The following is a 12,115-nucleotide window of genomic DNA, read 5'->3' as shown; positions in this document are numbered from 1 at the left end:
AGGCTGGCTTCAAACTTGAGATGCTTAGATCTCAGCCTCATGAGTAGCTAGTACAGTGTGAGCCACCATCACCTACCTTTACCGCACCAATTCTGAGGACAGCTTAGAAATGAGGAATAACTTATTAGCTACTAGGCATTTATTAGTTCCTTGGGACAGTGATTTCCAATTGAGAGGATCAGTAAACGCCAAATGAACCCAAGCAATTTTTTCATCTTATGCATAAACATGAAATCAGACAAGCTCTTTTCAGAACTATTTTCAGAACTATGTATCTCAGAATGATAGCATCTCCAAGGGTAAGAGTGAGAGCAGCTCTGCACGATTTAAAACAACAACAGGTGATGTAATCCACCCCACCCCACCACCCGCTCACCTCCCACCCCAAGACAATCATCCCAGATTGAGAAAGAGCACTTTAGAAAACACGGGCTGTTCATGTTTTTAGGGGTTCTGGACAGAAACAATTCATGTAGATAGTGCTGCACAACATAACAGAGGGTCAAAGACACTGTCACATTCGGAACAAATACTTGGCCCCTAGGTGGCCACCGCCTTCTACTCTCTCTGCTCTCTGCAGTCACCTCAGAAGCTGCAAGACTCCCCGCATGCAATGACTCACCCACCATTACTCACAAATCTCTGCCAGGTTCACGTCAGCAGCTGTTGTTTTCAAAGTCACCATCCATGCTTTCAAAGTTTCCCATCACTTTATTTCTCCTCTTTTTTTTTCTGCTCTTTCCAACTCACCATGCATTCAGAAGCTGGTATCTCATGCTCCCGTATACACGTCCACAATGTCCAAAGCGGAGATGCAATAACAATGGTATCTTAACTAATATCTGTCATGTCATCCTACCACTTTCCAACAAAATGGTCTCTCACCTTCTTTGCCTCCACCTATTTACCAATGTATTGCTTAGAGACTGAAAGTGGTTCAGTGGGGATGTGGTTCAAGTGGTAGAGGGCCTGCCTAGCAAGCAGAGTTCAAACCCAAGTACTACCAAAAAGGAAGGTGAAAGTTTTTTTCCCCATGAAACACATATTTTGGGTGGTAGTTTCCACTTTAAGACATACAGCAGATTTTACATATATGAATTTAAACTTTTATTAGGCATGGAGCCACTGGGTGAACTACAATCTACACATTTGTGGCCAAATTATCAACTAACTATGGCTTTTGAGAAATTGCTAACATGTCATATAGACCCAGAACTTGGGTTGGGTTGGGGATGCAGGCCAGTAGTGGAGCACAAGCCTAGCGTGGGTTGAATTCTCGAGTTCCACTCCCAGCTCCACAAAAGAACAGAAAAGAAAAGATCTTCCATTATACTTTCAGTACATAGACCCTTAGAATTGGCTCTGAGGTATTATGTGAGATACACACTTTCTGTGCTGTGTCAAGTTATATAATGCCTCAAGATAATATAATGACACTGAATATGCAAGTTACAGTGCTTATATTGTTAAAGTTATATTTCTGGTTTCCCACAGGTGGAAAAAAACAAAAATATCTAGAAAAGGTAGAAAGGCCCAAATGTTATTAAAATGGGTTAGCAGCTGAAAAACCAGGGCCTTGAGTCTACTGGGTACAGAGAAAAGGTACCCCCTGGGACTAGATAGCTTTCTGTTGAGGGAGCGAAGCACAGGCAGGAGGAGGTGGCTGGGATGTCTGAGGTGGAGAGGTTGATGGAAGTTGGAGCATAATTGTGCTCTGATCCCTAGAACAATAGAGCTGTAAAAAGCTCTGCTTCAGTTCAACTCAGCTCTCTCCCTCTTTCCCTCCCACCTACATGACAAACAGAGCACAATCAGGCACTTTGTGTCCCTGACAGTGACTATATTACCAGGAAAGGGACTGGGGCAAAAGCATGTCTTATGCAAGATCAATGTTTTAGATACTATTTTATAAACAATTAACAAAATGCTGTCAGTGGGATACTTGTGAGAAGCTAAAATAAGAGACAAACATCTCCATGTCTCTTACCATATTTCTTTCTGGTTTTTCTGTTTGTTGCCACTTTTCACAGTACTATCATCATTTAGTTAGTTGAAAAAGAACAGCAAAGCCAGGTGCCAGTAGCTCATGCCTGTAATCATAGCTACTCAGAGGTGGCTGAGATCTGAGGATCACAAGGTCAAAGCCAGCCTGGGCAAGAAAGTCAATGAGACTCTTATTAGCCACCAAGAAACTGGAAGTGGCTCTGTGGCTCAAAGTGACAGTGCTAGCTTGAGCAAAAAGAGCTCAGGGACACAGTCCAAGCCCTGACAATAATATTAATAGGGCTGGGAATGTGGCTTAGTGGTAGAGTGCTTGCCTAGCATGCATGAAGCCCTGGGTTTGATTCCTCAGTACCACATAAACAGAAAAGGCTGAAGTGGTGCTGTGGCTCAAGTGGTACAGTGCTAGCCTTGAGCAAAAGAAGCTCAGGGACAGCGCCCAGGTCCTGAGTTCAAGCCCCAGGACTGGCAAAAAAACAAGACAAAAACAAAAATACTACTAATAATAATAAAGAGCAGCAATACAACCTGGTGATTCAGTTGACAGGCTATATATTCTAGCAAATGACTGACAGAGAAGGCACTAGAAGAGGACCAGAAATCAGGTGAAAGACCTTAACTGTAGTCCTGTCTATGCCAAATACTAAGCAAGTGAACTTGGATTAGTCACTTTTCCTCCATACGTTTAAACTGTTGACTTATAAAAATTTATTCCATGAATATACCTCGTGTAAACTCTAGCATTAAACATAATATCCCCTCACACCATAGGGCAGCCAGGAGTGGTGGTATACAATCTGTAATCCTGGCTACTCAGAATTGCGGTTAAAGGCAAAAGTGTTAGGCTCCCATCTCAATTAGTAAGCCAGGTATGGTGGCAAGCCCCCTGGGGGTTTTAAACAGGAGGATCTCTGAGGGCTGGGAATATGGCCCAGTGGCAAGAGTGCTTGCCTCATATACATGAAGCCCTGGGTTCGATTCCCCAGCACCACATATATAGAAAATAGTCAGAAGTGGCACTGTGGCTCAAGTGGCAGAGTGTTAGCCTTGAGCAAAAAGAAGCCAGGGACAGTGCTCAGGCCCTGAGTCCAAGGCCCAGGACTTGCACCAAAAAAAAAAAGGAGGCTCTCTGAGACTAGCTCCAGGCAAACAGGAGACCCTATCTGAGAAATAACTAATCAAATAAGAGCTAAGTGTGTTCATCTGCCTAGCAAGTTCAAGGACCTGAGTTCAAACTAGTACTGTCAAAAAAAAAGAAAGAAAAGAGCACACAGAAGAGCATACAAAGAAGAAAGACGTTGAGGTTAGGAATTAAACTGAATATGGAGATACATTTTCATTGATTTTTATTGGCCTTCAATTTTAATTGCAATACTCAATTTCAAGTTACTAGTAACTTGGAAAATGGCTATAAGCTGTTAAGGAATCAAATCTCTAAGTGCTGCCTAGATGCCTACTGCAAGTACCAAGCACTGGGAGGGTGCAGGGAGGCCAAGCAAGATTCTTGGCCTGTTTTCCATCTAACTAACCCCCAGAGATGGCACAAGTCAGCACAGAGATGCAAGATTTCAGACAGATGATCAGTTCTACAGTAATTTTTTTTTCAGGCAGGAGAGAAAGTTTACTACCGAACTGCTGGCTTGTGGCTGAGATGATCCATGGCCGGAGAGAAGGGAGGGAGGGAGGGAGGGAGGGAGGGAGGGAGGGAGGGAGGGAGGGAGGGAGGGAGGGGAGAGGGGGGAGGGGGGAGGGAGAGGAGAGAGAGGGGGGGGGAGGGAGGAGGGAGGGAGGGAGGGAGGGAGAGAGAGAGAGAGAGAGAGACCCCCAACCAGCCCTGCCTTATATCTAGGGCAGGGGCAAGGGGTGTGGCCAGGTGGATTAGGATGTGAACTCAGGGAAAGGGGAGGTAACTGCCTCCAGGTCTGCAGGTTACCCAGGTAACTGGGTGGAGACTTAATGAGGTGGGGGCAGCTACATGGAGCCTTCAGGGAAAGGACCTAACATTCCAGCCTTTTAATAGTTATGAAAAAGGACGAAGACTCTCTCTGGCTGCTTCCTGTTGGCAAGGGGCGTCAGCATTAGGGGTCAAAGGCAGAAATGTGGCCCCTCCTGGAGAAGGCGAGCAGCAGGGTCCCTTGGTCGCAGATGCCAGTCCTTGAATGAAGCCTGGAAGAAGTCTCATGAGGCAGGGGCTGTACCTTGTCAAGAACTGACCAAATACTTGCCAGAATTCAGGCAGAAGCGGCTGAAGCGGCAGAAGCGGCGGACGAAGCGGTAGAGAACTGGAGCAGCAGCAGTTTCACTCACCAGGGTAGACAAGTGGTGTGGAGGTGGATGTGGAGGCCAGCAATGGTATTAGTGAAAAGTGCCGCTGGTGACTCGCAGCAGTTCGGTTCGCGGAAAAAGGGCCGTCAGGACTGGGGATACTCCCAGAAAAAGGAGAAAAATAGATGGGAATTCCGCCTGTCCTGACTCTTAAGCCCCATCCGAGTCACGGCACCATGTATGTTAGGTTTTTTAAAGTAGGTAGCTGGTAAAGAACACCACGCGGTATTCAGGCAGGAAAGTTTATTACCGAACTGCTGGCCTGTGGCCGAGATGATCCATGGCCGGAGAGAAGGGAGAGAGAGAGCCAGTTCTACACAGTAATACAGCAAAAGGTCTGAGTTAGTGAGGGGTTGTACCTGAGCCCTGGTGGACACCCAAAGTGTTTTAGCTGGAAAATTCTGGCTTATGAAAAAGCAGAGTTCAGCCTAGGAGGTTAAAGGACATCGTGATCTTGGCTATATAAGATACGGTTAACATGATGGATGGCAGCTAGGACTGTCTAACTGCGCATCTTAGTTTTTGGTAAGTCATTTCACATGACTGCAATGTTAGGTTAAAATGGTAGGTAGACTGGCCACTGGAGAGAAAGCACTCAGAATTCAGAGTTCAAGAGGAGACCACAGGAGAGTTTGAGTGATGAAATCCATTCGTGAGAATGGAGGCAATCAGACAGATACTTAAAACTAAGACTCTACAGCTCCTGAGGACTAAAAGATGTAGACAAGGGATGAGAGAAGTTAAATGCGTTTCAATGACCAGAAGAATGGTTACCCACCTGATAAGTGGAAAGGTTTATAAAGGAGAGCCAGTTTGTGAACAAAGATTATGAACTCACTTTAGAAACATTGAGTTTTACTCAGAAGCTCAAAATTCCAGACCTAAGCAGACTTGAGTACAGACTTAAGATACAGACAAGGGGCTGGGGATATGGCCTAGTGGCAAGAGTGTTTGCCTTGTATACATGAAGCCCTGGGTTCGATTCCCCAGCACCACATATATAGAAAATGGCCAGAAGTGGCGCTGTGGCTCAAGTGGCAGAGTGCTACCTTTGAGCAAAAAGAAGCCAGGGACAGTGCTCAGGCCCTGAGTCCAAGGCTCAGGACTGGCAAAAAAAAAAAAAAATACAGACAAAGCTATAACAGAAGATTGATAGTGGACTAAAAACATGGCCAATGCCTCAGTCTGACAGGAACAGCTACTGCCTGTGAACATAGAGGTCATATACAGAAGACAGAAAGGGCAGGGAATGTGGCTTAATGGTAGAGTGCTTGCCTAACATGCACGAAGCCCTGGGTTTGATTCCTCAGCGGGTTCCATTCCTCAGCACCACATAGACAGAAAAAGCTGGAAGTGGCATGGCTCAAGAGGTAGAGTGCTAGCCTAGAGCAAAAAGAAGCCAGGGACAGTGCTCAGGCCCTGAGTCCAAGCTCCAGGACCGCCCTCCCCCCCACCAAAAAAAAAAGACAGAAAGTGGTCAAGAGGGAGATATTGGAGGCCCTGTTCTCCAACTATTAGCCTGGGAAAGTAACTTAACCTGTAATTCCTCAACTGAAAAATAACATTAATGAGAGGCATATACAGTGTAAGATTGTCAGTAAGATTAGTAAAATAATTAGTAAAGTACGTAAATCACATTCCAAACCCTAAAGGAGGAAAGCACATCGTGGTGTTATGGAATAGCAAAGCCCTATTTTCAAGGCAGCATCAGTGAAAGGAATACTTCAGCAAATGTCAATCCAAAATGTCAGCAAGTGGTTATAACACACAGAAAGTCTAGACACACTGACTAGAGCCTTCTCTCCTTGGAGAGAGAATACAGTGCCCTTCCACTTCCTGCCCCCTCTACCTGGAACATTGCTTCTCCTCATTGTTCCTCCTCAGGTGACAGCTCATTAAAGACATCCTGGCCCCATCAGGACACTGGCTCGGTACCCCTCCTCATTCTCCACCACCTCCAATAGGATATGTTTGTTTACTATTAGTTAGGAAATACTTTTCTGACTGCAACCAACAAATATGAATACAAAGCCTGAGTGCCTCATCATGGTAAATACATTTAGAACTTGGTAAGATATAAAAGGAAAGGACCTGAGCCAGCTGGGGGGAGTGAGAATTCAAGGACAGACGGGGCAACATAAATTCATGGCCAACCTGCCTAGAATTGCCTTTAAAAACAAACAAAAATAAAAACCTGCAAGGCTATTTCCGTTTTCTGAACCAAGTGGGAATACCACAAAGAAACTCCTGTGAACAATATGCTACTAAAAAGTATAATTCTTAGAGTAAAAAAAGCCCAATGGTTTTCATAAACACCCCTAGTGCTGCTTCATTACAGCCCTGTGACTAAATGGATAGTCATCCTCAGAAAAGAACACTTATATTTATTAAATGTCTATCATTATGTACATTACAGAATACAAATCAAAAAACAAGAGGTCTGGGGCTTTCTGGTTGGGGAGAGGTGGATTTCCCAGCCTCAGATATTTTTAAGACTATGACACAAATGCTACCTATTTCCAAAACCCACTTTCCTACTTCCCAAGTGCACCTTCAAATTATCCCCACAGAGAACACTTCATTCAGCACAGCTCACTCAACTGTTGCTCTTCGTTCACAACTGAAGTGGGGGCCATTACGACTCTAAATATTTTAAACACCTTTGCCTACCACTGGGGAGATTCACCTCTGATATGAGAGGTGCTCATCTTATTTTTAGGACTAGTCAAACAAAACTAAGAGCACACACTATTGCTCTCTGTAAAAAACACAAATGAATACCAGAGTAATCTACAAGATTCCAGGTTCATAGTAATTCAGTCTAATAAAGTACATGAAAGCCATCTGGTTCAATGGACCACAAATCTCAAGCTTCAATAATTTTTTACAGTACTTTCTTTCTTTTTTTTTTGGCCAGTCCTGGGGCTTGGATTCAGGGCCTGAGCACTGTCCCTGGCATCTTTTTGCTCAAGGCTAGCACTCTACCACTTGAGCCACAGCACCACTTCTGGCTTTTTTTCTAAATATGTGGTGCTGAGGAATCGAACCTAGGGCTTCATGTGTACAAGGCAAGCACTTTACCACTAGGCCATATTTCCAGCCCCTTTTTACAGTACTTTCAAAACCAGGCTAATGCAACAGGTATTCATAAAACATCATTTATCCAACTGGAGGACAGTCCCTTAGCCTGTAAGTATGCCCTTCCCTGTATATGAGGAAGAGCATCAAAAGGCCTTTTCTTTCATTAAAGAAAAAAAAAAATAGTAGCCAGGCACCAGTGACTCACATCTGTAATCGTATCTACTCAGGAGGCTGAGATCTGAGGATCTCAGTTCAAGGCTGGCATGGGTAGGAAAGTCCATGAGACTCTTATCTCCAATGAACCACCAGAAAACTGGAAGTGCCACTGTGGCTCAAAGTGGTAGCCTTGAACCAAAAAGCTCAGGAACAATGCCCAGGCCCTGAGTTCAACAGAAAAAAAAAAAAAAAGTAGTAGCTGGTAATTATTATCTGGGAGGGTTTTTATTTTTTATTTTTATTTTTTTTTGAGACAGGAACAATCAGACTACACATTCAAAGCTAAGCTTAAACTCTGGATTCTCATGACCTCCCAAGTGCCACTACACCTCACTCAGCAATCACTAATCAATAATTCTTTTACTTGGCTAAACATGCAACCACTTCTCTGCTAGACTCCTGCTTTATATTAAAAACAAACAAAAAAAAAACAGGTGAGTGAAATTCAAAACTCCTGCTCTAATACAATCTGCTGCTGCCTGAATTAGAGCATGGTCAACAAGTTGTCTGCCTATGTTTGAACATCTCTGATGACAAGAATCCAGTGATGCGGAATCACCCACTAAGATATATCGACTTGGTTGTGTGAAGGGAAAGCAAAAAAAAAAGCAAAGCCTGTATGTAGAAAGCAAGCCGAACTGTGAAAAAGGAGCCAGGAGGAAATCAGTGCCAAGACAGTCCGTGAGGGAAGGCTGAAGGGGTGCCCGGAGTCCTGAACCTCACAGCCTCACCTCAACTGAGTAACAATAAATCCATGCAAGGAACTATAAAAGCTAGAATCTTTGCAAGCAACATTCCTGAGGTTGGGTTGTTCAGCCTCACTTCCTGTTGCATGGATGGGTTTACTACCTGAAATTCCTTTACAAGTCTACACCTTATTTTTAACTGCATACCTTTCAGGTTTGATGGAAAGCAAATGTCACATGGCCTTCATATTCTCCAGACCCCAAAATGCAACCAAATCTAAATGCCACACACATATACTCAAGGATGAGAAAGCAATAAGCAAAAACTTAAAAGTCTAGTGACAACCTGAGGACCATAAAAGAGTAAGTAGAATTTGGAGACAGGAAAAGGATAAGGTAAGGAGGTCAACGGGGTCATTAAGATGAAGAGCATGGAACCCCGAAGCCTGATGCCCCTCTAAGACCATGTACTCAAAAAGAAGCATGAACAAAAGCACCACAGGGTGCCACACAAAGGCAGGCATTCAAATATTTGCATACTGAATGAATTAATATACCATACAGAGACAATTCTGGGCCTCTCCTTCCAACTGTACCATCCAAAGCACTTTTAAGTCCAGGTCAAACATTTTTTTTCAAACTTTTAAGAGCACAGCTGAACATGTAACCTTACGAAAGGTTGTACTTCTGCAAGAGCCTCAGTCCTAGCTCACAGGGAGGCCCAGCCTCATTCCCAAGACACTAGCTGAACTTTTCAACTCCACTACCCTTGGATGCAGGCTGAATGGAAGTTAAGTGAGAGTGGCTGTGTGCTGGGGTTTGAATTCAGGGCTTTGTGCTTGCAAAGGAGGTGGCTCTACAACTTGAGCCAGGCCTCCAGTCCTTTTTGCTTTAGGTAATTTTTCAGAGAGGATCTCGCTTTTTTTTTTAATATTTTTTATTTATTGCCAAAGTGATGTACAGAGGGGTTACAGTTTCATACATAAACCAGTGGGTACGTTTCTAAGGGTCTCACTTTTTGTCTGGCTTGCCTGAGATCCTCCTACCTACGCCTCCCAAGAGGAGCTGGGATCACAGGCATACATCACCTCGCCCAGTTGATTTCTTAAGAGGAAGTGTCACTAACTTTTTGCTAGGGTTGGCCTTGAACTTCAGCTCTCCTGATGAACACCAAGTAGCTAGGATTCAGGCTACCATGCTTGGCCTCTGGGGAGGGGGGATAGCGAGGCAGTGCAACAACTATTTCTCCTCTACAGAAAAGGAAATAACACTATACCAAATTCTGGAATTAGGGTTAATTCTGGATCTACCAAATGAAAATAAAACCTATTTGCATTTTTAATTAAAATGGTGAAAAATATCACCATGACTTTAGCTACCCATGACTGAAAGGCATTTCAACAATTCTTGGGTCCACAGGAGAATTCTAGCTTTTCCCTTGCATCTCTGCTTCTCGTTGTTCTAAAGCGGTTGATGTGAGACTCAATACTGAACAATATTGTGCTGGACATCAAAATTAGGATTTCATTGCTCTGCCCTACATTTAGTCTATCAATACTAACATGTACACAACTACTTTCTCGGGTTTCCCTCCCCTCTCACCGCCCCCCCCCCCCCAGTTTAAATCATCCTATCTCGATTCCCTCCTTTCAGAACCTGGTTTTTCCCCCACTCTTTCTTCTAACTGCTTCTTCAGAGCCTCTTGTTCCCTCCTTTAGTTGGCTCTGCTGCAAATGTAAAAAGAGGCTGCAGAGAACTGATACAAAAAGCAAGCAGCCTTAGCACACATTACATGTATGACACAAGTGTGGTCCAAGCAGACAAGCACAGCCTGTCCTGGACAGAAACCTCACGTGCTAGTGCTGTGCTCAACAGCTGAGGCCAACAATCCACCACGGTGTGTGCAGGGGTTCCAGTCTTCTCCAACCTGCCTGGAAGGCATGCCCACCAGAGCCACACAGCAGCACCAAGCAGCTCTGAGCCTTCCCTTTCTCTATCAGCCCAGGAGATGGCAAAAGAGGATGACTTTTGTCATCATCGCCTCCTCCGATCTCCATGACCTGTTCATCCAAGCCGGAAATTCCATAATGCACTCTTAGAAACTAGTTCCAGAATCCCATTTGTTCTCCCAAAAGGCTTCAACATCAAAAAAAAAAATTGTTGTTGTTGTGAATCCTAACCAATGAATCCTATTTTAGCTAGCATTGGCTGGTACCACACGTACAACCGCGGGTGGAGGGAAGCTGGCCCCGTGGAAGTGGAAAATAAATGCTAAGGGGGGCTCCATGAATCAGCTCGCCTGAAAAGGTACACGGTGATCTCAGGGTGAGCATTGTCTACGGATGAAAAGTCCACTCCAAAGGCTCCTGGTTCCTTACAAAGCTCACACTGGGGAAAGCTGATGGAAATGGAAATTTTCCAAAACTCCTGGGCCTTTTCCAGTCCACTGGGACCCATCTATCCTTAAAAAAAAAAAAAAAAATTTAAAAAAGCCCCAACCAAAACAATTTTTTTAAAGAATAAAATAAACAATAATCTGGTACACCGAATAACGAGATCCCATCTTCCACACAATTTTGTTTCCGCTGTTAATGATTTCTAGAAAGTAGTTTTACTGCAGGTGATTGTTGGCACTTGGGCATCAGGAGGAGGAAAAAGAAAAGGGAAAAGAAACCCACAAAAGCCACCTGTGTCTGGCAGGTCGACACACTTCTCCTCCGCCCCAGGTGCCCGGGAGACAAGATTTCCGGATTTATTTAGTTTTTAATTTTTTTTCCCTTCGGGGCCAGGTAAAGGTCACGCGCCCCGATGGCCGCAGCTCATCCCGAGTGAGGGAGAAGCTCCTCGGATTATTAATTTGGTTAGAAACCCGGGGACGCCGGCCGGCCGGGCGTCTAACATCACCGGGGTCCATGTCACCCGGCGGGAGCCCGGGACTCCCCGGGATTCCGGGTCTCCCGCCCCGAGCCGGCGACCCGGCGACCCGGCGACCCCGCCACCGGCACCGGGACGAGCACCCGCCTACCCTCCCGCCCCCCCCCCCCATCCCGAACCTTCCATCCGCCGGGGAGGCAAGTCCCGGCCGGCCCGCGTGAGGGCTGAGTTCCGTCCCCGTCCGCCCCGCGACTGCGGCCCCCGCGCCTCGTCACGCCCCGCATCCCCCCCGGGTCCGCGCTCCCCCGGGCGGCCGCGCTCCGCCGCAGCGACCCAGCCCTGCCCGCCGCGCTCCCCGCCCGCCCGGCTCGGCCGCCCGCCTCACTCACGCGGGAGGCAGCGGCGGCGTCTCCATTGTGGCTCCTCTCGGGCTTCAGAACGCAGGCACCGACCGCCGCCGCCAGCACCATTCCAGCCGCGGACGCCGGCACCGCCCGCCCGCCGCGCCGCGTTCCATCCGCCCCGGAGCGGCCGCCGCGCTCGCCTCACCGCGCGCCACCACCTGCGGCGGCGGCGGCCCCCGCGGCCATGGCCCCGCTCGGCCCCGCGCGCTCCGTCCGTCAGCCCGCGCGGCTCCCGCGCCCGAGTGCGCCCCGGGGGCGTCGGCGTCCGGACGGGCGGTGCGGGCGCTGCGGGCGGAGCGCGCGCGCGGGCGGCTCGGCCACTTCCGGGTTCGCCCCGGCCCGCGCCGCCGCGGTGACGGGACGGCGGTGCGGCCTCCCGCGGTGGCGAGGACGCCGCCCCCCTTCCCCCTCCCCGGCGCCGCCCCTTCCTCCCCCGGGCCGCCGCGGCCGCCGCCTCCCGGGCCGCCGCTCCGGCCGGCCGCGCGCCGTGTGGAGGCGGGCGAGGCGGGAGGGGGCCGCGCGCCCCGG

General features: G+C 47.3%; 1 protein-coding gene across 1 annotated transcript in view; it reads right to left on the bottom strand.

Moving 5' to 3' along the window:
- Positions 1 to 11,852, bottom strand: part of Klhl2 (kelch like family member 2) — an 87,939-nt gene extending 76,087 nt beyond the window's left edge. The window contains exon 1 of the mRNA XM_048330313.1: positions 11,573 to 11,852. Within this exon, the coding sequence (XP_048186270.1) occupies positions 11,573 to 11,598 (26 nt within the window). The 5' untranslated portion in view covers positions 11,599 to 11,852. The remainder of the gene's footprint in view (positions 1 to 11,572) is intronic.
- Positions 11,853 to 12,115: the final 263 nt, after the last annotated feature.

This window comes from Perognathus longimembris, chromosome 21, assembly GCF_023159225.1.
Source record: "Perognathus longimembris pacificus isolate PPM17 chromosome 21, ASM2315922v1, whole genome shotgun sequence".
NCBI lineage: Eukaryota > Metazoa > Chordata > Mammalia > Rodentia > Heteromyidae > Perognathus > Perognathus longimembris.
This window is presented reverse-complemented; position numbering and strand designations above follow the sequence as displayed.